This window comes from Ranitomeya imitator, chromosome 2, assembly GCF_032444005.1.
Source record: "Ranitomeya imitator isolate aRanImi1 chromosome 2, aRanImi1.pri, whole genome shotgun sequence".
Taxonomy (NCBI): domain Eukaryota; kingdom Metazoa; phylum Chordata; class Amphibia; order Anura; family Dendrobatidae; genus Ranitomeya; species Ranitomeya imitator.
The window spans coordinates 160,073,394-160,098,932 of NC_091283.1; the positions used below are offsets into that span (position 1 = coordinate 160,073,394).

The 25,539-nt window shown below is 47.1% G+C and overlaps 1 protein-coding gene across 1 annotated transcript in view; it reads left to right on the forward strand.

The window, feature by feature from the left end:
• Positions 1-25,539, forward strand: part of CCDC180 (coiled-coil domain containing 180) — a 91,780-nt gene that overhangs the window by 33,852 nt on the left and 32,389 nt on the right. The window contains exons 9-17 of the mRNA XM_069747651.1: positions 15,042-15,205; positions 15,286-15,405; positions 15,485-15,564; positions 17,320-17,408; positions 19,253-19,375; positions 19,475-19,648; positions 19,780-19,895; positions 20,227-20,353; positions 21,094-21,441. Coding sequence (XP_069603752.1) covers positions 15,042-15,205; positions 15,286-15,405; positions 15,485-15,564; positions 17,320-17,408; positions 19,253-19,375; positions 19,475-19,648; positions 19,780-19,895; positions 20,227-20,353; positions 21,094-21,441 — 1,341 coding nt within the window. The remainder of the gene's footprint in view (positions 1-15,041; positions 15,206-15,285; positions 15,406-15,484; positions 15,565-17,319; positions 17,409-19,252; positions 19,376-19,474; positions 19,649-19,779; positions 19,896-20,226; positions 20,354-21,093; positions 21,442-25,539) is intronic.

Sequence of the window (25,539 nt, forward strand, 5' to 3'; positions counted from 1 at the left end):
AACAGCGTAGCAACGACTCATCCAAGAGGTCACAAAAGACCCCACAACATCCAAAGTCTTGGGGATCATCAATGTTTTCCTGCAATGCTGAAATGAGCCTTTGTGTTTTTATTGCTCAGCAGTGGTTTTTCTCTTTGAAGTGCATGTCATTTTTGCCCAGTCTCTTTCTTATGGTGGAGTCATGAACACTGACCTTAACTGAGGCAAGTGAGGTCTGCAGTTCTTTGGATGTTGTTGTGGGGTCTTTTGTGACCTCTTAGATGAGTCGTCGCTGCGCTCTTGGGGTAATTTTGGTCTGCTGGACACTCCTTTGAAAGTTCACCACTGTTCCATGTTTTCACTATTTGTGGATAGTGGCTCCCACTGTGGTTTGCTGGAGTCCCAAAGCTTTAGAAATGGCTTTATAACCTTTTCCAGACTGATAGATCTCTATTACTTTGTTTCTCATTTGTTCCAGAATTTCTTTGGATAACAGCACGATGTCTAGCTTTTGAGGAACTTTTTGTCTACGTCACTTTGTCAGGCAGGTCCTATTTAAGTAATTTCTTGACTGAGAACGGGAGTGGCAGTAATCAGACCTGGTTGTGGCTAGGGAAATTGAACTCTACTTCCCAAAGATGTAACAAACCACAGTTAATTTACGTTTTAAAAGGAGGCAATCACTTTTTCACACAGGGCACTGTGTTGTGACCTGGTACTTAGGACAATAATGGACCTGGTGGTTAAGAGCACACGGAATGACCTGATAGTTACAAAAAAATATAGGACGAGCTCTGAGACGTGGGAACTCTGCTGACCGCAATCCCTAATCCTATCACACACACTAGAAATAGCCGTGGATTGCTCCTAACGCTCCCTATGCAACTCGACACAGCCTAAGGAACTAGCTAGCCCTGAAGATAGAAAAATAAAGCCTACCTTGCCTCAGAGAAACTCCCCAAAGGAAAAGGCAGCCCCCCACATATAATGACTGTGAGTAAAGATGAAAATACAAACACAGAGATGAAATAGATTTAGCAAAGTGAGGCCCGACTTACTGAACAGACTGAGGATAGGAAAGGTAACTTTACGGTCAGCACAAAAAACTACAAAAAGACCATGCAGAGGGCGCAAAAGACCCTCCGCACCGACTCACGGTGCGGAGGTGCTCCCTCTGCGTCCCAGAGCTTCCAGCAAGCAAGACAAAAAATCAAAATAGCAAGCTGGACAGAAAAATAGCAAACCAAAGAAAAACAAGCAGGAACTTAGCTTCAGCTGGGAAGACAGGTCACAAGAACGATCCAGGAGTGAACTAGACCAATACTGGAACATTGACAGGTGGCATGGAGCAATGATCTAAGTGAAGTTAAATAGAGCAGCCAGCTAACGAATTAACCTCGTCACCTGTGGAAGGAAACTCAGAAGCCGCAGCCCCACTCACAACCAACAGAGGAAGCCCATGGACAGAACCAGCCGAAGTACCATTCATGACCACAGGAGGGAGCTTGACATCAGAATTCACAACAGTACCCCCCCCTTGAGGAGGGGTCACCGAACCCTCACCAGAGCCCCCAGGCCGACCAGGACGAGCCAAATGAAAGGCACGAACCAGATCGGCAGCATGAACATCGGAGGCAAAGACCCAGGAATTATCTTTCTGATCATAACCCTTCCACTTGACCAGGTACTGGAGTTTCCGTCTCGAAATACGAGAATCCAAAATCTTCTCCACCACATACTCCAACTCCCCCTCAACCAACACCGGGGCAGGAGGATCAACGGATGGAACCACAGGCGCCACGTATCTCCGCAACAACGACCTATGGAATACATTATGGATGGCAAAAGAAGCTGGAAGGGTCAAACGAAACGACACAGGATTGAGAACCTCAGAAATCTTATACGGACCAATGAAACGAGGCTTAAACTTAGGAGAGGAAACCTTCATAGGAACATAACGAGACGACAACCAAACCAAATCCCCAACACGAAGTCGGGGACCCACACAGCGCCGGCGGTTAGCGAAACGTTGAGCCTTCTCCTGGGACAATGTTAAATTGTCCACCACATGAGTCCAAATCTGCTGCAACCTATCCACCACAGTATCTACACCAGGACAGTCCGAAGACTCAACCTGCCCTGAAGAGAAACGAGGATGGAAACCAGAATTGCAGAAAAACGGCGAAACCAAAGTAGCCGAGCTGGCCCGATTATTAAGGGCGAACTCAGCCAAAGGCAAAAAGGACACCCAATCATCCTGATCAGCAGAAACAAAGCATCTCAGATATGTTTCCAAAGTCTGATTAGTTCGTTCGGTTTGGCCATTTGTCTGAGGATGGAAAGCCGAGGAAAAAGACAAATCAATGCCCATCCTAGCACAAAAGGCTCGCCAAAACCTCGAAACAAACTGGGAACCTCTGTCCGAAACGATGTTCTCCGGAATGCCATGTAAACGAACCACATGCTGGAAAAACAATGGCACCAAATCAGAGGAGGAAGGCAATTTAGACAAGGGTATCAAATGGACCATCTTAGAGAAGCGATCACAAACCACCCAAATGACCGACATCTTTTGAGAGACAGGGAGATCCGAAATAAAATCCATAGAGATATGCGTCTCTTCGGGACCGGCAAGGGCAAAAGCAACCCACTGGCACGAGAACAGCAGGGCTTAGCCCGAGCACAAGTCCCACAGGACTGCACAAAAGAACGCACATCCTGCGACAAAGACCGCCACCTGTACTGTTGTGACCTGGTAGTTAGGACAATAATGGACCTGGTGGTTAAGAGCACACGGAATGACCTGATAGTTACAAATAATATAGGACGAGCTCTGAGACGTGGGAACTCTGCTGACCGCAATCCCTAATCCTATCACACACACTAGAAATAGCCGTGGATTGCTCCTAACGCTCCCTATGCAACTCGACACAGCCTAAGGAACTAGCTAGCCCTGAAGATAGAAAAATAAAGCCTACCTTGCCTCAGAGAAACTCCCCAAAGGAAAAGGCAGCCCCCCACATATAATGACTGTGAGTAAAGATGAAAATACAAACACAGAGATGAAATAGATTTAGCAAAGTGAGGCCCGACTTACTGAACAGACTGAGGATAGGAAAGGTAACTTTGCGGTCAGCACAAAAAAACTACAAAAAGACCACGCAGAGGGCGCAAAAGTCCCTCCGCACCGACTCCCGGTGCGGAGGTGCTCCCTCTGCGTCCCAGAGCTTCCAGCAGGCAAGACAAAAAATCAAAATAGCAAGCTGGACAGAAAAATAGCAAACCAAAGAAAAACAAGCAGGAACTTAGCTTCAGCTGGGAAGACAGGTCACAAGAACGATCCTGGAGTGAACTAGACCAATACTGGAACATTGACAGGTGGCATGGAGCAATGATCTAAGTGGAGTTAAATAGAGCAGCCAGCTAACGAATTAACCTCGTCACCTGTGGAAGGAAACTCAGAAGCCGCAGCCCCACTCACAACCAACAGAGGAAGCCCATGGACAGAACCAGCTGAAGTACCATTCATGACCACAGGAGGGAGCTTGACAAGAGAATTCACAACAGCACTGTAGATTTGGATTTCTTTTTCCCTTAATAATAAAGACCTTCATTTAAAAACTGCATTTCTCCTTCGCCTCATTGGGGGACACAGACCGTGGTGTATGCTGCTGCCAATAGGAGGCTGACACTAAGTGAAACAAAGAAAGTGATTTCCTCCCCTGCAGTATACACCGTCCTGCTGGCTCTCAGCTAACCAGTTCTTGCTTAGTGTCCGTAGGAGGCACACGTACGGGTCTGCTATTCAGACCCAAAACTCTTTCTTATTTTATTTTTACCTTATACATTTTTGATTTTATTTTTTCCACAGACGAATAAGGCGACGGATCCTTTCAAGGTTCCGATCTCCCCGAACCATCAACAGGCGAGCACGGAGAGTGTCGCCTCTCCGTATCCTCTCCTGCAATGTGCGATGCCAAGTCTGGGCTGATTCTTAGGGCCGACGGGCCCCTTCAAGGGCACCGATCTCCCCACACCATCAACAGACGAGCACATAGAGTGTTGTCTCCACGTACCCTCTTCTGTAGCCAGGCCTATTGCCGGACAACTGGCCCTCTCCACCCGGGGGCTGAACTCCGTGGATGTGCAGAGACCCCTCTCTATGGCGTCCGAGCAGCCCCCACTATCCCACCACTGGTAAAGCGGATGGTACAAGGAAGCGGATGGTTAATCTCCATCTCCCTAACAAAGGGATGGTCGATTGAGGTTTATCCCTCTATCCCTGCACCGTCCACGCTGCCATACCTGACCTGCAGCCGAACAGTAGAGTGTGCACGCTTTCCTCGGCGCTGAAACCTAGTCATCTGCAGCGGCTCCATGCCGGGACGCGCACCGATGGCGAGTGAATGCTGTCAGCGGTGGGCCTCTGCAGCGGGATATTCACATGCTGACAGGCAGCCTCAGCTTCACTGTGGCCCACCTCCCTGAGGTAATGCTCCGGCCGGCTGCAAAAATTGAGCCCCCGGCTTAGGCCGATGTGTAGGCCGCACCCCAGAAGCCGCACCCATACTATGGCACCCCAAGGCAGCTCTGCCCGCTTTTCTGGCGCTTCTCGCCTGGCACGGAAGCGCTCAGTTTTCTCGGCCACTACAACGCCCCTCACTTCTATCGCTGGTATCGCTCCCGCTGGCTGCAGAAATTTAGGCCCCGGCTTGGGCCTATTCATGGAAGTCTCGAGGCTCCGCCCACATCGTGCCTGTGGCTCCACCCCCAAATTGGTGCTTCTCGCTCTCTGCGAGATTTTATCGCCTCTGCAACTCCCGGTGGCCATCTTGGTCCACCCGCCCGACTCACACAGGGGCGATGACTTTGCATTAAAGGGGCACAACGACTCTGCAACATGGCCAGTATTTCCTGGTCTTATAGGCACATGACCAGTATTCCCTGGTCTTATAGGCAGATGACCAGCATTCCCTGGTCTTAAAGGCACATTACCAGTATTCCCTGGTCTTAAAGGCACATGACCAGTATTCCCTGGTCTTAAAGGAACATGACGAAGCAGATCACCCTAAATGAGCTCAGGAGCCCTCCGCCACTGATCCCAGTTTATCCCAGATTACCTAGTTCCCTCAGTGGACTTCGTCACTGACCACAATCCATAGTTTCTCTGACCAAGAGATTGAATCCCTCCGTGATCCCTTTGTGGCTCGGAGTGCTCGCAGTACCGATATAAATGGTCCCTCTCCTACATGGGAGCCGTCGGCTAGTAGGGGCCGCAAGTATTCAAGAGACGTACAGGCGTCTAGAAACGTACAGGCATCTAGAAAATGGAAGTTTTCATTTCCTGATCTCTCTCCTCAATGATTTGCTGACAACAAGACTCTGAATATGGATCGGATATTGCCTTGGATCTGGGCTTGCCAGAGCTTCAGAAAAGGATAAACTCGCCTATTTATATCATCTCTGTACATTGATGAGGACTCCGGTTTTGCTCTAGACTATGCAGTGTCCCTCATAAGGAGACTAAACTCCCTCGTAGAGCATTTGCCATTCAGTCCGGATAAGCGATTCACTGGACAGAAGCCTCTATGTGGGATGCTATGCCTGGTCTTATTTTTAAGGGCGACGGGTCCTTTAAAGGGCATCGATCTCCCCACACCATCAACAGACGAGCACACGGAGTGTCGCCTCCATGTATCCTCTTCTGCATCCATGCCTAACTCCAGACAACCTGTCCTGTCCACCCGGAAACCTGAACTCTGTGGATGTACAGAGGCACCCTCTTTGTCGTCCGAGCACCCCCCTCTGCATCACCACTATTTAGCAGGTGATGCAAGAAGGCAGACGATCCCTCTCCACTTCCCTGTTAAGAGGATGGTGGATCTAGGGTTCCTAATTTTTAACTCTGCACCGTCAAAAGAGAGCGGCAATGGAAAGAGACGACCTGCTGGATGCAGCCGCGCATTCTGCCACTTGGCAGATTAACCGGGTAGAATCTCCTGTGGTATACCTACCAGTATCCCTGCCCGATGTTTCATCAATTAAAAATACCACGGACTGTCGGATAGCAAATCTGGTTCGTTCCGTCTTGCGGCTTCGGGTTCAGCGCTCTACCCTCCCTAGCCGCCGCATGGATTGCTAGAGCAATGGTCTCCTGGTTGGAGACCTTAACTACTTTGATTCACACAGTAACCTTTTCCCGAAGACAGTACAACTGGCCAATCAAATCTTTTGAGTGGGAGACTAACAAAGGATCGTATGTTTCCTACAGACCCAACCAGCTGTCGAAGGGTTGTCCAGGACAGTCTAGATCTAAGGGATCTTGGTTCCAAAAAGGGGAACGAAAAGTAAGACAGATCCTGGACCTCACACTTCTAGCAACCTTTGACAAGGTCCTCCTTCTTCGGATGGAGTTCCTCCGCTCAACCATTACTTCAACAGAAAAAGGTGGAATTTTCTAGCATCCATCGACATTTGGGATGCTTACCCTCATTCCTATTTTTCCCCTCTTCAAAAATTCCTTCGCTTTTCTATTCATGAACAGTATTTTCAAGTTACGAACTTGTTCTTCGGCCTTGCTACCGCACCCAGAATGTTCGCAAGGGTCATGGCGGCTGTCATGTTCCTCTTGCACCCTAGAGGCGTGGTCGTTCTGCCCTGTTTGGTCGACTGTCTAGCCGCTCTTCCAGGACTACGCTGAGTCGTCTATATCACTTGTGATACCCTCTCCCCTGGGCTGGCAGCTAAACTTAGACAAGTTCATCTCATTTCCAGCCCAGCAGATATCCTTTTTGAGGATGATCCTGCACACTTCCAGAATGATGGTAACTCTCCCTCGATACAAGGTCATGGCCCTTCAACAGGGAGCTCGCGCACTTGATCATTCATCCCCTCATTTCATTCGATTTGCTAGGAGGGTTCTGAGGAAAAATGGTGACGACAATGGAAGCAGTTTCCTTCGCTCCGCACGTTTTCAGCAAGTCAAACAGACTTTCAGAGGGTAGTCTCTGAGCTCCTTCTTCATCCAGGGCCTTTCTCCCGGTTCAATGGTTATTAGTAACTACCAATGCCAGTCTTCTTCTCCCGATCATTGCTCGGGAGATCCGAACGGTAGTCCTACAGCAGGTCCACTGCCTTCTGGTGGGTCACCCCATCCAAATTCAATTTGATAATGCCACGCCTGTGCCTTACGTCAATCATCTAGCAGGTACCCACGGTCAGGCACCATGGCTGGGGTACCTCACATTCTCTATGGGCCGAGATCTATCATTTGGTGATCTCGGCAGTACATATCCCAGGAATAGAACTCTGGGCGGCAAACAAATTCAGCCGTCAGGGTTCCGCCTCAAGTGAGTGGGAACTTCACCCGGAAGTCTTCCATCAGATCTGCCTTCACTGGAGCTCTACAGTTGTAGATCGGATGGCGTCCAGACCGAACGCCAATGTACTCGAGTTCAGGTTCGACCTCAAGATCCAAGAGCCATCGCACTGCATGCTCTGGTTCTTCCGTGGTACCAGTTTCCATAACTCCCCTTCCACTACTTCCGAAAGCCTTTCGGAAGCAGAAAGGGCCCCAGTAATCCTCGGAGATCCGCACTGACCATGTCAGTTTTTTGTTTGCGGAGCTAGTATCTCTCTGCCTTATTGCAAAAAAACTGCAAGTAGGGACCTTCTCGCAGGGAGTTTTCACACGTAGTTCTTCCCTATCGCATACCGTTAGATCATTGGGACCTTAATGGTCTTGGGAGTCTTACAGTAGACTCCTTTTGATCCAGACAGAGTTTACTATTAGGGAAGGTCACCCTCTTTTCTCTGCGATATCCTCATCCTGACGAGTCTTCTGAGCTAGTTGCTCTGTTCTTTCAGACTTTTTTCCCTTATTACCTTCAAGGCAAGGTTGTCCTCAGGCCATCCCCGTCCCTTGTTACCAAGGTGGTACTGTATTACCACTGTTATGAGGGCATCGTTCTTCCCTCATCTCTTTCGGCACCAGCCCACAAATTGGAATGAGTTACCCATATTCTGGACGAAGTGAGTGCTCTGAGTAGGTACGTCTCGAAGGCGTCCTTCCGAAGGTTGGACGCTTTATTTGGGATTCCTGATGGTAAGAGGAAGGCTTCCTGACGTTTACAGGAAGGGTTAGCCATTTCATCGGCCATGTTAGACTGGTGGATTCGTTTCACCATCCAGGAGTCCTTTCGTGTTAGATGTCAGCCTATCTCCCTGTCTTTCGAGGGTTCTAGGCACCAGGCGTCGGCAAAGCACGCCTGCAAGCTTGCGGATTCATCCAGTCCGCATGCATTCTTGAAGCACTATAATTCCCACACTTCCACAGATGTGAGTCTGGGCAGGCGGACTCTGCAGGCCGCGGTGGCGCATCTGTAAGTAGCGGTTACACAGGCCTGATCTGATGTTGTCCCCACCCAGGGACTGCTTTGGGACGTCCCACGGTCTGTGTCCCCCAATGAGGCGACGGAGAAATAGGGATTTTTGTGTACTCACCGTAAAATCCTTTTCCCCGAGCCATTCATTGGGGGACACAGCTCCCTCCCTGTTAATAGCTTATGCTTGTTTTATAATCTGACATGCTATACTCTCATATATAATATGACTTGCTGTACGCTCATATGTTATTGATCTCCTACTGCTTTTGCACCAAACTGGTTAGCTGAGAGCCAGCAGGAGGGTGTATACTGCAGGGGAGGAGCTAACTTTCTTTGTTTCACTTAGTGTCAGCCTCCTAGTTGCAGCAGCATACACCCACGGTCTGTCTCCCCCAATGAATGGCTCAGAGAAAAGGATTTTATGGTGAGTACACAAAAATCCCTGTTTTGTGTTTACTTGTTATCTTTTTTTTTTTTTTAAATTAGTTTATTAATTTCAGAATAGACAAACATTGCACATATTACATTTATCATTATTAAACATACCATCAGATACAAATGATTACAAAACATCATCGCATCCAAAGTTCAGAGGCAATAGACTGTGCATGTTGAATCACTAGTACCTACAAAATACCTACTATACAACTTAAACAACTTTAACCTTTAGTAATAAGTCGCCAAAAGAAAACAGATTCAAGTTTGCTCTGCAACGATGTCCCCAAACCCCATGCCCTCCCCCCCGTGCATATATCTAATCCACGTAGACTACAGAGTATGATGAGATGAGTTCCATCTACCCCAAATTTTTTCGAATTTACCTGGGCATCCTCTATTATGGTACAGTGTTCTTTCATATGGGATAACCGAGTTCACCAGGTCAATCCAAGCTCTGAGAGACGGGGAGGAGCTACCCATCCACCTTAATGCCAGTACCTTTCGTGCTAAGAAGAGCACTTCTCGAAGGAAGATCACAGTATGGTGATCCCAGGTCTCTGTATCCCACACCCCAAATAGGCAAGTCAATGGTTCAAGTGGGACAGGGATTAACAATAAAGACGTTAACAATGTCGTGACTTCTTTCCAATAGTGAAGGATTACCGGGCACCTCCATATCATGTGGGTAAAATCCGCATCATGTGCGTGACACCGTAAGCAGTCTGACGTCTGAAGGCGGCCCATTTTAAAAAGTCGTGTCGGAGTCAGATAAGTCTGATATGTAATATATAGCTGGGTCATCCTATTGTTAACTGAGGGAGAAACTTTAGTTGGAGATTCCAAAATATCTTCCCACTCCTCTCCCAGTGTATCGGGAAGGAGTCCCTCCCATTTCTTTTTTAAGGAGTTAATAGTGAGTCCATCTCCCACGGATAATAGGTATGTGTATAAAGAGGAAATGAGCCCCTGAGGACCCTGTGATTTGAGAATGCCTATAAGGGGTAAAGATGAAATTGCTCGACTTGCACCTGCATTTCGCATATGTGACTGGAAAGCTGACCTCAGCTGTAAATAACGGAAGAATTGAGATCTTGGGATATTGCAAGTATCCCGCAATTGCTCAAAGGACACAAAAACATCCTGGTTATACAAATTACCTACCGAGAGAACACCACATGAGATCCAGAACTCGATAGATGGGTGGTTTAGTAATTCTGGAAAATAACTATTATACCACAGTGGCATTTCGGCTATTATATCTGTATATTTAATAACTTTTTTAATTTGTCTCCATATTAATCTCGCTTGTCGAAGCAATGGCAGCAAACGGGGAGCACTGACTTTCTCCATTTCCAAAAAACCCAGTGGACAATCAATCCGGGCAGAATGGATTATATGGCTTTCTGAATTAGGTAGGGAGTTGCTAGGCATCCATTTGCTTATCGCCCTAGCCTGCCCGGCAAGATAATATAGATAAAAGTCTGGTAAGGCTGCCCCTCCCCCCATTGTCGGTCTCTGTAGAGTAGATAGCTTGAGTTTGGGTCTAGTCTTCCCCCATATAAAGGACGTGGTCAGGGAGTTTAAGTTTGCAAAGAAAGATTTGGGTATTGGCACAGCACTATGTTGGAGACAATAATTAAATTTGGGGAGCAATATCATCTTAACTAAATTAATGCGACCTGCAACGGAGAGAGGGAGTTTGCTCCAAGTTATGAATTTAGATTTGGCCAGGTCCAATAGTGGATAAATATTAAGTCGTAGGTCCAGCTGACTATATTGAGACATATGTATTCCTAGATATTTGAAATTGGAGACTACAGGTAGTGACGAGAGATTTTCGAGACGGGGCATCGGCGCATGAGACAGAGGCATCAGAGCAGACTTATCCCAATTGATATAGAGACCAGAGAATTTGCTAAAATTATCTATAGTCGTTATTACTCGTGGTAGTGTTTCTTCTGTTTTATCCATAAGTATGATCATATCATCAGCATATAGACCAATGGTATCCACACGATCCGCAATACTTATTCCTTTGATATCCGTGGAAGACCTTATGCGTATTGCCAAGGCTTCTATCGCGAGAGCAAAGAGGGCCGGGGACAGAGGACATCCCTGACGGGTTCCCCTATGTAAAGTAAAGGAATCAGAGATAGAATTATTCACAATTACCCGTGCCCTAGGATTCCTATATAGTGTATCTATCCCGCTAATAAATTTATCTCCAAAACCGTATTTCTGCAGACATGCGGAAAGAAAAGGCCATTCAAGGGAGTCAAACGCTTTAGCTGTGTCTAGGGATGCCAGAGCCCAGTTATTATCCAATTCTAGGGAGCTATATTGAATCACTGATTGGACCCGCCGAATATTAATAGAGGTACTTTTCCCGGGCATAAAGCCTGTTTGATCTGGGTGTATAAGATCTAATATGATTGTATTTAGTCTAGTGGCCAATATTTTAGTAAAGATTTTATAATCTACGTTCACCAATGATATGGGGCGATATGATCCACATTCCAAGGGGTCTTTTCCCTCCTTCTTAAGTACAATGATATTTGCATCATAAAATGTTTCAGGCATAATTTCTCCCTCCCATATATTCTGAAGCACCTTCAATAAAAGTGGTGCCAGGTGGTCCCGATATTTTTTATAGAACTCAACGGGAAACCCGTCAGGTCCAGGGGCCTTCCCGGTGGCCATATCCATTATAGCCTGTTCCACCTCCTCCAGAGTAAACTCGGCTTCCATAAAAGCTTGCTGGGTTGGGCTCAGTAAGGGGAATGCCATGTCTGATAGATAGTCTGTACATTCAGGGACCCCAAGACCACTACCCGATTTGTACAGTGACTTATAATAATTACAAAAACTTTGAAGAATTTCCTCGGTGGAGGATACCAACGAACCATCGAGTGTCCGAATCTGTAGTACCGTGTTGGAGGTGTTATGCTGACGTACCAAAAAAGCTAGGAGTTTACTGGCCTGATTCCCCATTTCAAAATAAGACTGACGGGTAAAAAATAATTTACGTTTTGATTTAGTGTCTATATTTTGGGTGTATAATCTTTGGGAAGTGAGCCACTCCACCCTGTTGCCGTTAGTTTGATTGGCCACATAGGCGGCTTCCGAGTCCTTCAGCCGTCGCTCAATCTCGTCATCTTCCCCCGCCGTCACCCTCTTTATATAGGAGATTGTAGAGGACAGACATCCCCTCAAATATGCCTTTAGAGTGTCCCAGAACAGATTGAGATTCGAGGGGTCTGGGTGAGTAGAGACAAAGCAGTTTAACTGATCAACCGTTCTATCACTAGCATCTATTAGTTTCAGCCAGAAGGGATTCAATTTCCAAGGTATATTATTATTTGACTGACCGTATTTAAGTTTGAGAACAACTGGGCTGTGATCTGATATCCCCCTGTTACCATGTTCGACACTATTCACCCATAGCGCTAGGTCACTAGATCCAAATATGTAATCTATACGGGATAGAGACTGTCTAGTTGAAGAATGACAAGTATATTCCTTTATCTCAGGGTGACGTGTTCTCCATAGGTCTAACCATCCGCTACCGTTCATAAATGATGCCAATTGAGAGGGAGATTGAGAAAGGGGCCCCCTTGACATCTCGCCGTCTAGTCTCAGTCTGTCTTTAAGATTATCCATGACTAAATTAAAGTCTCCCATACAGATAACACTAGCATTAGGATAATTTAGGGAGAAACCCAGTGCCATGCGGAGAACCGATATGCCGGCCGGGGGTGGGTTATAAACACATAATATCACATATTCCCTCATATTAATAAAGACATGAACAAAAACAAAGCGACCTTCGGGATCGCGTCGTGACTCTCTAGCCTCCCACCTGACATTCCTATGTACCAACAGGGAGACCCCTCTGGAGTAACTGGTGTGAAATGCGTGAAGGGACCACTGCACCCACGGCTTTTGCGTACACTTAGCTGTGTCTCTGGTCAAATGCGTCTCCACAAGTGCTACAATATGTGAATGATACCTTTTAATTTGTGAAAATACCTTAATTTTCTTTCGAGGAGTCTTAATACCCCGTATGTTCCACGTCATACATACAATCTCAGATCCCATATCTACGTTTGGGAAAAGGCATAATATACACCACAGCCTGGGCGGGAATCAGGAACATCATACAGAGCATAAGGTTATCACTGGCGACTAATAAACATAACAAACAATTAAAACTGGTGTAAAATACCAAACCAAACAACATTTGAACAGTGGAGGAGTGTAATCCTACACTCCTATAGTTGAGTAGAATAGGGGATACCCTCACTGGAATCAGCGTCCGGTATAGTTGACAAACTCAGCACCCACATAGAGAGCTCTAGATTGTGTTGCCATCAGATAGAAAGAGCTACTCAAGAGTCCGGGGTACTAGGCCCCTTGTATGACCGTAACCATTCGACCGCCTCCGCCGGGTCAGTAAAGAACAGGGAGGAGCCTTCATGAACAATACGGAGTCGAGCTGGATAAAGCATGGAGTAAATGATGTTTTTATCCCTGAGCTGCTTTTTGACTTCCATAAATCGAACTCGCTGCTTTTGAAGTTCCATAGAGAAGTCCGGGAAGATTGATATGGTGGTGTTATTGAATTTAATAGGGGCCTTCTGCCTTGCCAAGCGAAGAATTGCATCCCTGTCTCTGCAGTTAAGGAGACGTGCCAGAAAGGGTCGGGGCGGAGTTCCAGGAGGAAGAGGTCTCGTTGGGACCCTATGGGCCCTTTCCACAGAAAATGTTGAGGAGAATCCGTCTCCCAGGGAGGTTTTAAGCCAGTCCTCTAGAAATTGCTCAGGTTGCTGACCCTCCGAGCGTTCTGGTAGGCCAATAATTCGGATATTATTACGACGCAGCCTGTTTTCCAGGTCATCTGCCTTTTGCTTCCAGGCATTCACAGAGCCAGTGGCCTTTGATAACTTAGCCTCCATTGGGGCAATGGTGTCCTCTATCTGAGACACCCTTGTTTCAACCTCTGAAATACGCCCTCTCATAGTTTGTATATCTTGTCGCAGACGGCCCACTTCAGTATGCACGTCTTCTATTTTCTCAGTGAGAGAGGACCTGGTGAGAGATATGGCCTGCATCAACTGCTCAGATGCTTGTTTAAGAGTCAGTTCGTCTTGTTCTCCCTCCTCATTGCTGTCAGAAAGACGATTTTTGCGTTGACTCTGCGTGGGATTATTTCTGAGAGAGCGTGTATTATCTGGGGCATCTTCTCTGGCATATTTCCTCAACTTGTCAGCAGCCCCCGCTCCTTTAGGATGATGCATGGTGATTGGCAGAAGATCCCCACCAAAGGACCAGATTTATTATTTTGGCAGTCTATTCTCCACTAGTAGACCGGACAGGGCCAAACACCGGGATGCACCCCAGAGAGGCAGCAAACCAAGCAAAGAGTCTCAGATATCTGCAAATGTATCAACTTAGGAGTTTGCCCAGGTACTGCGTCCCAGAGCAGCCACAGCTCCCCAGGCAGAACAGCAGGGAGGGGGAACGATCCCTCCAAAGTTATGGTGCAAGCAGGGGTTTTGATAAGGGGAGTGCAGGGCCCAATTTTCCAGGGCGCACACCGCTCTGCCCCTTTTAGTGTTTCAGGCCGGTAGCTCACCTCCTGAATGCACCGCAGTCTTGCTATATAGCGCCTCTCTCCTTGCTGCTGGAGAGTGCGCTGTGGTAATGGCCGCCGTCCCCCAGGGCCCGCCCGCCGCTCCAGACCCGGCACCTGTCTCCTGCTCCTCGATGTTCCACAGCGTCCCCGCTGTATGTAAATGCCTGCCGTGCTCCCCGGGGATCCACCCGGCTTCAGCCGCCGCCGGCACTGCGTCCCGCCCGTCGGAGCCGCGCTCAAAGATGGCCGCCGCAGCTCAGGGACTTTGCCGCTCTTCCAGACCGCCACAAATAATCGGCTCTCCAGCGTTCCACCGCCGCCGCCCGAGGGGTCGCCGGTCTCTCGAGCTTTCAGAGCACCGCCTCAGCCGGTGCAGCTGCAGTTCAGGGGGATTAATGGCCGGATTCAGGTCAGGATAATGGGAGCCTCCAAAAGGTGCGTCTTCTCTCTTGGCTTACATAGCCACGCCCCCCCCCTTACTTGTTATCTTTGTCTGTTATTTAAGTTTGTTTGGTGATCTGAAACATTTAAGTTTGACAAACATGCAAAAGAATAGGAAATCAGGAACTGTATGTGATTTACTGTTCATATATCTATACTCTTAGATGATTAATCAGGCCGTACTGGCCAACCACCGAGCGATTGCCAAGCTGTCCCTTAATCTGATGGAAGCCGAACTGAAAAGAGAAGGGCTGCAGCGCCTCCGGTGGCAAGATCTGGTAAAGGCTTGGAAATGCTATAGAAAAGAAACGATCCTTCGGGACTTCAGGTGAATTTTGCGGATGCGCTGCTTGAAACAGACAGGTCATTTAGTCTGAATTCTGGGGTGTAACTTTATGTATTTTACAGGGAGTTTGCAAAGCGAGAAGCGGAGGAAATCCTAGGAACAGTAGAAACAGAAGCGGATGTGCTGATGGATCGGTGTAAACCTCTCCATGTAGAGAGACTCCGGCTGCTGTGCTCAGTCAGGTACCAGATAACCAGAGAGGAGTCTGCACCCTAAACACGTGTAATAGAAAAAGATCTAAGTATAATCTTATTTTTACAGTGATTTTGTCCCTCCGACCTGCACAAGCACAGCAGTGACTGCCTGGCATAAATTACTTCTGGAAATAAACAAGCAGATAGGTGAGTGCATTTTATTCAGTGGCATGTAGAAGTGTGGGCGCCCCTGGTCAAAATTAGTGTTATTGTGAACAGGTAAGCATGGTGAAGATGAAATGATCTCTAAAAGAGCTAAAGTTAAAGATGACACATTTTCCTTTGTATTTTAGACAAAAAAGTGTTGATGTTTTACATTTTAATCATTACTTAACGAAAACGTTTGGGCTCCCTTTGAGACTTGTGTGCTCAGATAACTTTGACCAAGGGTTCAGTCCTTAATTAGCCTGTAAGGGTTATGGCTTGTTCACTATCATTGCTAGGAAAGGCCAGGTGATGCAAATTTCCCTCCTCTAACCTTGTGCCAAAAAGTGGCAGCCACGGGTTCTTCTAAGCAGCTGCCACTTTTTTTTCCAGATATTTATGGGATAATTAATTCACCGCAGACTGATCCCCCCCCAGGTAGGTACTCCTACATGACTAGATGAGATGCCTTTTGGGGGAGGGATTTACCACTCCAGACCTGGCAGAATACCTGGAATAAGGCGGTAAAAACCTCCAGATGTACTGTACATTGTATAAGGAAACTCAATATAAGATTTTGATGTTCTGGTATCACACTCCAGAGCTTTTCCATAAACGTAACCCCCGGTTTCCTGATGTCTGCTGCTGCCTGCACTGGCCAGGGGATCGTTGAGACATATCTTTTAGACATGCTCTAGAATAACCGAGTTAGTCAAAGTTCCATTAGAGCCATCAATATACCTCTTTAATACTACTCCCAAGAGGATGGGGAAAAATTTTGCTAAATTACTCCTCCATTTATTTGCAGACTGCAGCTAGATGCTTGATAGCCTCCTTTTGGAAGTGGACTAACCCACCTTCCCATTGGGATCTGTTGGGAAGAATATTGTATGTAAGACGTATGGACTATTTGATGGCCATTTTAAATGCAAAGGTGGACCTTTTTCAGACTGTATGGTCTCCTTGGGATTATTTCTGGGCCCAGTACGGTACCTAACCCCCCATCAGTTTCCATGCCCTTTCCTCCCCTATCTGGTGTTTCGTTGTCATACGTCTAGGTTTGTCTTATCTAAGTTTGTGTCATTGGTTTATAGATATTAGGTTTTATAATGGCCCTCACAGTCCCCTGACCTAAACATCATTGAATATCTGTGGCTAGACCTCAAAATAGCAGTGTATGCAAGACGACCCAGTAATCTCACAGACCTGGAAGAATTTTCCATGGAAGAATGGATGAAAATCCTTCAAACAAGAATCGAAAGACTCTTGTCTGTCTACAAAAAGCGTTTACAAGCTGTGATACTTGCAAAACGGTGTGCTACTAGGCCTAACCATGCAGGGTGCACACACTTGTGCATCAGTCCATTTTCCTATGTATAATTTATATTTAGATATATATTTAATAATGATATGTATATATCATTTTTTTTCTTTTTTTTGTCTAAAATACAAAGGAAATGTGTCATCTTTAACTTTAACCTTTTAGAGATCATTTAATCTTCAACTTACTTAACTGTTCACAATAACAGTAATTTTGACCAGGGACACCCAAACTTGTATATGTCATAAATAATCAGCTTAGAGGGTTACCCCTATCTTTTAGCCTCACGTCTATCCGGACTCGGGGCTGAACTTATATTTTGTCCACAGCGTTTAATCCAATGTATTTTGTTCTCTCTCTTCTATAAATGTGATTACTAATGAATGTGTATGTGACCGCAGTGATCTGTGTTTAATGCTCCTAATCTCCCATTGCAGACTGCACAAGTTCACATTTTTTAGAAAAACTCCATAACCTCCAGGAGGATGTGATCCAACGATGTATGAGGGAATCCGAGAGGATTACGGTAAGCATGGCTTGAGTGTAGTACTAATAAGTGGGTGCCATTGTGATTCCGAGAACACCTACAGTGCCTTGCGAAAGTATTCGGCCCCCTGGAACTTTTCAGCCTTTTCCCACATATCATGCTTCAAACATAAAGATACAAAATGTAAATTTTTTGGTGAAGAATCAACAACAAGTGGAACACAATTGTGAAGTTGAACGAAATTTATTGGTTATTTTACATTTTTGTGGAAAATCAAAAACTGAAAAGTGGGTCATGCAATATTATTCGGCTCCTTTTAACTTAATACTTTGTTGCGCCACCTTTTGCTGCGATTACAGCTGCAAGTCGCTTGGGGTATGTCTCTATCAGTTTTGTACATCGAGAGACTGAAATTCTTGCCCATTCTTCCTTGGCAAACAGCTCAAGCTCAGTGAGGTTTGATGGAGATCGTTTGTGAACAGCAGTTTTCAGCTCTTTCCACAGATTCTCGATTGGATTGAGGTCTGGACTTTGACTTGGCCATTCTAACACCTGTATACGTTTATTTGTGAACCATTCCATTGTAGATTTTGCTTTATATTTGGTATCATTGTCTTGTTGGAAGACAAATCTCCGTCCCAGTCTCAGGTCCTTTGCAGACTCCAACAGGTTTTCTTCAAGAATGGTCCTGTATTTGACTCCATCCATCTACCCATCAATTTTAACCATCTTTCCTGTCCCTTCTGAAGAAAAGCAGGCCCAAGCCAAGATGCTGCCACCACCATGTTTGACAGTGGGGATGGTGTGTTCAGGGTGATGAGCTGTGTTGCCCTTACGCCAAACATATCGTTTGGTATTGTTGCCAAAAAGTTCGATTTTGGTTTAATCTGACCAGAGCACCTTCTTCCACATGTTTGGTGTGTCTCCCAGGTGGCTTGTTACAAACTTTAAACAACACTTTTTATGGATATCTTTGAGAAATGGCTTTCTTCTTGCCACTCTTCCATAAAGGCCAGATTTGTGCAGTGTCGGGTCTTGGTAGATTTGCAGTGATATGATACTCCTTGCATTTCAATATGATCGCTTGCACAGTGCTCCTTGGGATACTTAAAGTTTTGGAAATCATTTTGTATCCAAATCCGGCTTTAAACTTCTCCACAACAGTATCACGGACCTGCCTGTTGTGTTCATTGGTCTTCATGATGCTCTCTGTGCTTCAAACAGAACCCTGAGACTATCACAGAGCAGGTGCATTTATACGGCGACTTGATTATACACAGGTGGATTATATTTATCATCATTAGGCATTTAGGACAACATTGGATCATTCAGAGATCCACAATGAACTTCTGGAGTGAGTTTGCTGCACTGAAAGTAAAGGGGACACATAATATTGCACGCCCCACTTTTCAGTTTTTTAATTTCTGCAAAAATTTAAAATAACCAATAAATTTAGTTCAACTTCACAATTGTGTTCCACTTGTTGTTGATTCTTCACCAAAAATGTACATTTGGTATCTTTATGTTTGAAGCATAATATGTGGGAAAAGGTTGAAAAGTTCCAGGGGGCCAAATACTTTCGCAAGGCACTGTATCACCTAGTTATCACCTATCTACAAAATAGGTGAGGAGTGTCTGGATATTGTAGTCCCCTAGATAGGTGCGCGGCTCTGTCCTAAGACCCCCACCTATCCCATAAACCACTAATTAGAAGTGCCCAGTTCCAGCAGGAGCATGCACACAGCGATGTATGGGCTTAATAGGAAGCATATGGCTTTGTAGGCTTCTGTGGACAATGTGTAGACAGTCGTTGACCACCATTTATACACCGAGGGGCTCCAACATTTCAAAAATTTCTAAAATAGTTTTGTGTTTTGTCCCAGGCACAATTAATAGAGACGGACATTTGTGGCAACGAGGATGCAGAGGTGATTGTGACCACGGAGCGATTGCCGTTTATCAATCACTTCCAGGAGGAACGTGAGAAAAGACATCAGATATTCAATGTAAGTGATCCGACGTCCGCCTGGGTTGACATTGGCTCTGCTGAATCCTGATCACTTATTATTTTTTGCTTTTTAAAAAAAAATTCTTATACGTTTCAGGAATCTCTTGGAGCTATATCCAAGAAAATGGCTGCACATGTGAACAGGTTATTCAAATTCGCCCATAAATCTGTTCACCTATGGGAAAACTTGCAGATTGGACTTTCCCGACAGGAAGAGACCCTGCAGAAAGATGTAGACCACTGTCGTCAGAGGCACGATGCAGAAAACCAGGTTTGAGCCCTGTGTCACCATCTGCCTGTCTCCTAGTACCTACTTAGTGCAGCTTTATTTCCTTATAGAAAATGACTCTTGTAATAAACATGAGCTAAGGATCCACTTCAACTATTTGTCTATTTTTTAAGGCAAAAGAAGCTGATTTGGACATAATTCTGGACACCCTGCGACAGCAGAGCACCAAGGAACAGCTGCAAATCTCCATGGGAAAGGCACAGGCTGCGTTGCTCGATATCCAGTCTGGGTAGGTGCTGTGCCTACTCTATATATTGGGGGTCTATGAATTACGTGCAGAGATATGCCACTCATATGTAACTTTACTTAGCCTAGATCAGTGCTGTTTCTGAAGAAGAAGCATGTTGCTGGAGATTCCTGCTGCAGACAACTGCTTCTTGCCTCTTATATGCAATGCAGCATTGCAGGGGGCTGTCCAGATAAAAGGTCGACCATGTGACGCATAATTGGCCCACACAAGCTAAAGCAGCCCAATATTCATACAATTATACATTGCTATGTCTGTGCGCCACTTGTGTGTATAGAATATGATTGCTGTTAAATGTCACTTCAATGAACAGATACAAGCAATTCCATGAAGATCAGGTCCAGATCATTGAAACCTACCCACACCTGGTGCTATCTGAATTATTGGCGTACAGTGCAGCTCTGAGCAAATTCTTTCATGTAAATGAAGTATATGGAAAGGTGAGGATTACTGTATTGTTTGGTCTGACTGTGTATACAGTCACGCATTGCCTGGTCTGGCTATATATACAGGTCCCACATTACCTGATTGTATATTACAGGTCACACATTACCTGATTGTATATTACAGGTCACACATTGCTTGGTCTGACTGTATATAAAAGTCACACATTGCTTGGTCTGGCTGTATATACAGGTCTCGCATTACCTGATTGTATATACAGGTCACACACTGCTGGGTCTGACTGTAAATACAGGTCACACATTACCTGATTGTATATACAGAATAAAGAAAGGTTTGGAGGGCACCACTAAACAATGTACTCGGGGTACTCCATAAGCATGTGAAAAATACTATACAAGAAAAAGAGAGTAGAACATGCCCACAGAATGGGAACACCCGTAACAAGTAAAAAACATAGTTTATTATCCAAAAAATTCACAGTTCAAACAATTTTGAACAGGACACAGCAACAACAGTGTTAAAATCATTTAAAAACCACCAAAGATGCATGTGCTAGTCATGCCTTGTGGTAATGGCAATGACAACCCACAAAAAATATATAAAAGTCACACATTGCTTGGTCTGGCTGTATATACAGGTCTCACATTGCTTGGTCTGGCTATATATACAGGTCACACATTACCTGATTGTATATAAAGGTCACACATTGCTTGGTCTCACTCTATATACAGTTCACACATTAATTTGCTCTTAATAAAATATTTATTTCACTAAGGACTTTCCCTCAAACACTGAAGAATGTGAGGCTTCGCCCGCCATAATCGCAGACCCAGTATCTAGCAGCCCTGCAGCGAGTCCAGATGGCGATCTTACAGAAGAACCTATAGAGTCCTCACATCCTGCAGACGTGGACAACCCCTCCCAAGATCACAGTGCAGAGGATGGGGGTGTTCATATTCTGCAGCCCCCTAATATAGAGACCACAGGGGACGGTGATGGGGGAAATGTAGGTGCTGAACAAGCCGAGGACTCAACACAGCTCAACCATGAAAATACCTTGGCCGACCCTCCGAGAGCCGAGCACCAGCGGGATAGTGAGAGGACATCTGCTGCACAGAAGGAGGTCAGTAAATGTATCATCAGCGGGGTCCAACGCTGAGAATCTCCACATTTCTCCTTCGCCTCATTGGGGGACACAGGACTGTGGGTGTATGCTTCTGCCGCCAGGAGGCTGACACTAAGTAAACTTGAAAAAAAGTTAGCTCCTCCTCCATCGTATTCACGCTGACACTGGCTACCAGAGACTCCAGTTTATGCTTAGTGTCTCAAGGAGGCACATCTCTGGGTCCTGGATTTTTGGACCTGACTTTCGACATTTTGGATTGAGGGGGCGACGGACCTTTTTGAGGGTCCGATCTCCCCAAACCATCAACGGGCAAGCACGTGCGATATTCTCCACGTATCCTTCCCCGCTACGTGGGATTTTTCACTGGACTTGGCCCTGACCACCCTGAGGTATCTAGACCCCAGTCTGTACAGGTGCACCTAGACGTCCGTGTGTTCCCCCCTTGATTTCTACACCCCTGCGCGGGGTGTTAGCTGGGGTGGAGGACGGTCCCTCTCCTTATCCTGGGATAATGGAGTTTGGGTTCCTGCACCGTCATTTATTTCCACCCCTCGCTGACTGTGGTGTGACTAAGGGGGGCTCCTGGCACCGGGTTAGGTTACCTGTTGCGGCGTCTCCGGGTGAGGCAGGCGTCCTGTTTGTGTGCTGGGCGGCGGCGCTGCGGTTTGATCCGGCGAGGCGGCGCCTGCGGCGCTGCGGCGTTAGGACAGCGGCGCCGCAGCGTTATCCTGAGCGATGCCGAGCGTTGGAGGCGGAGATCGGCGCCGCTGTTCCTCCAGAGGCTTCGGCCCTGCCTGGCTTCCTGCAGGTGTGGGGCTGCTTCCTGGAGCCCGGGACTTCCGTCCAGCAGGCCGCGCTGCGGGGCTCCGCCCCTTCCGGCGCGTCATGTCCGGTTCCGGCTTCTCCTTTCACTGAGGGGGAAAATTGAGGCCCCGGCTTCGGGCCTACTCTAGGCTGCAGCATAGTTTGGCGGTCCCTATGGCCTGCTGGACATATAAGGCAGCACAATTGGGCTCCGTATCGTGCTGTCAGGATCCATCTCTGTATTCGTGGGGACACAGGACTGGGGTAAGTGCTTCTCTCTCCATCTGGCTGAAGCATTCTTTTTTTCCCAGTCTCTGGCCCTGGGTATAGCATTACGGATCGTTATGTCTAGAAGGGTTAAGATTCACACGGTTCTTTTTACCAGTTGTGTATCTTGTAGTGCCCTTTTTCCGCACGCCCAAAGTAATCGCCTCTGCGAGGCCTGTGACTCTGAACGCGTCCAGGAGTCCCCCCCTGCCAGTTCTCCAGTAGTCTCTCCGGCTCCGGTCCCTCAAGCAGATGCTGGGGTAGCTCCACCGGAATGGGTCACGTCCTTGTCACAATCCATGGCGTCCCTTACTGAAGCGATCAAATCTCTGCAGACCCCGGCGGTCGGGACCGGTAATCCACCTGTCTCAGAGAGGGCCTCGGGGTCTCAGGAGTCTTCGGCCTGCAGGGGCCGCGCTCTCACTCGACAGACGCATGGAAAGCGGAATCGCAAAGCGTCGCCCAGGCACTCAGGTGCTTCCGCATCCTGGAGTTCCGTATCTCGCTCTCCTTCCCCTGCAGAAAGCGGGGAAGTTGAGACTGACTACGAGTCGGAAGGGTCTCTTAATTTTGATAAACCTGGGTTTCAGGAGTCAGTAGACAGCCTAATTGAAGCTGTCAATCAGTCTTTGGGGATAGAAGACGAGCTCACCTCTTCCTCTGATTATAAGGTCTCATTTAAGCGGACTAAACGGGCCCATAGGGTCTTTTCCTCTCATCCTGAGTTCGAGGACCTGGTTCGACGCAATCGGGAGCACCCGGACAAACGTTTTTCAGGGCAAAGAGCTCTGAAGGCTAGGTATCCCAGTCTTCTAGATCCAGAGGATCTAGGACTCAAAGATTTTCGGCCAAGTGACTGGAGGCCTCCTCCGGGTGTCTCCAAAAAAGTAGGCGGACGTCTACTTTTATTTCGCCAGGTCTGGCTTCAGGTAATTCACGACCAGTGGGTGGCAGAGCTCGTATCTTCAGGTTACAAGATAGAGCTGGTCCGTCTTCCTCCTCCCCGGTTCTTCCCATCCCGTCTTCCCAGGTGCAAATCTCTCCGTCAAAGCTTGTTCAATTCCATAGAGTCTCTCCGTATCAGCGGTGTCATTTCTCCTGTTCCAAAGGAAGAAAGGTTTCAGGGCTTTTATTCCAATCTTTTTGTAGTGCCCAAAAAGGACGGAGCAGTGAGGCCTATCCTAGATCTCAAACTCTTAAACAGGTTTGTCCGCGTTCGACACTTTCGGATGGAGTCTCTGCGGTCGGTCATCGCCTCTCTGGAAAAGGGAGAATTTTTGGCCTCAGTAGACATTCAGGATGCTTATCTTCATATTCCCATCTTTCCGCCTCATCAAAGATTTCTCCGGTTTGCCGTAAACAATCTACACTTCCAGTTCACGGCATTACCTTTCGGACTGGCCTCTGCTCCCAGGGTGTTCACAAAAGTCATGTCGACTGTGGTGTCCATTCTGCACTCCCGAGGTATAGTCGTCTTGCCATACCTAGACGATCTGCTGATCAAGGGACCGACATTTCAATCATGCAGGGAAAATGTCGGCATCACTCTGGACACCCTTTCCCGTCTAGGTTGGTTGGTAAATTTAAGGAAGTCATCCCTACAGCCGTCTCGGAAAATCTCTTTTTTAGGCATGATCTTCGACACCTCTCAAGCCCTATCTATCCTTCCCCAGGACAAGGTCCTAGCCCTTCGGTGGGAAGTGAGGAATCTTCTACAACCATACCCTCATACGATTCGGTCCGGGATGAGGGTGTTAGGAAAGATGGTTGCAACCATAGAGGCGGTTCCGTTTGCACAGCTTCATCTTCGACCCCTCCAACGAGCAATCCTATCAGTGTGGAACAGAAATCCTCGCTCTCTCAACCGCAGATTTCGGTTGTCTTTCCAGATCAAGCAGGCTCTCTCTTGGTGGCTAAACAGCTCATCTCTACTCAGGGGGAAGCCCTTTCCTCCAACCAATTGGCTAGTGGTCACAACAGATGCCAGTCTCCTGGGTTGGGGAGCAGTGTTCTTCCATCACACAGCTCAGGGACGCTGGTCTCCTCGGGAATCAGATCTCCCCATCAATATCTTAGAGATTCGAGCAGTTCGGCTAGCCTTGTTACGTTTTCACCATCTTCTGGTGGGTCGCCCTGTCCGAATTCAATCGGACAACGCCACAGCGGTAGCTTACATAAATCACCAGGGGGGCACCCGCAGCAAGGCAGCCATGCAGGAGGTAAAACAGATTCTACTCTGGGCGGAGAGAAATCACTCTGTGATCTCAGCGGTCCACATTCCGGGCGAAGAAAACTGGGCGGCAGATTTCCTAAGCCGTCAGGGTCTAGCCTCCGGGGAATGGTCTCTCCATCCCGAGGTTTTTTTGCAGATATGCCATCTTTGGGGAACTCCAGACGTGGATCTAATGGCATCCAAGGTGAATGCCAAGGTGCCCAGTTTTGTCTCTCGGTACCGAGATCCCCAGGCTATCGCCGTGGATGCGCTGGTACTGTCTTGCAACCAATTTCAACTCTCTTATCTGTTCCCTCCTCTGGCACTGCTCCCGAGGGTAATCAAGAAGATCAAATCGGAGAGAGTGCCGGCTATCCTGATCGCCCCGGATTGGCCTCGACGAACCTGGTATGCAGACCTGGTACAACTTCTCGCCGGGGTTCCATGGCGGCTCCCCGATCGGCCGGATCTTCTATCTCAAGGGCCGATCTACCACGAGAACTCAGGGGTCCTACGTTTGACGGCCTGGCCGTTGAATCTTGGGTTTTAACTCAGGCAGGGTTTTCTCAAAAAGTAGCTGATACCATGATCAGTGCACGTAAGCCCGTCTCGGCCAGGATTTACTATCACACTTGGAAGGTTTTCCTTTCCTGGTGTAGAGTGCGCGGGCTGCCTCCTCTGTGTTTTTCCATTCCTAACATTCTAGCCTTCCTTCAAGCAGGCCTTGATTCTGGGCTTGCTCCAAGTACCCTTAAAAGGCAGATTTCGGCTTTATCAGTCCTTTTTCAGCGCAAGATTGCTACTAATCGTCA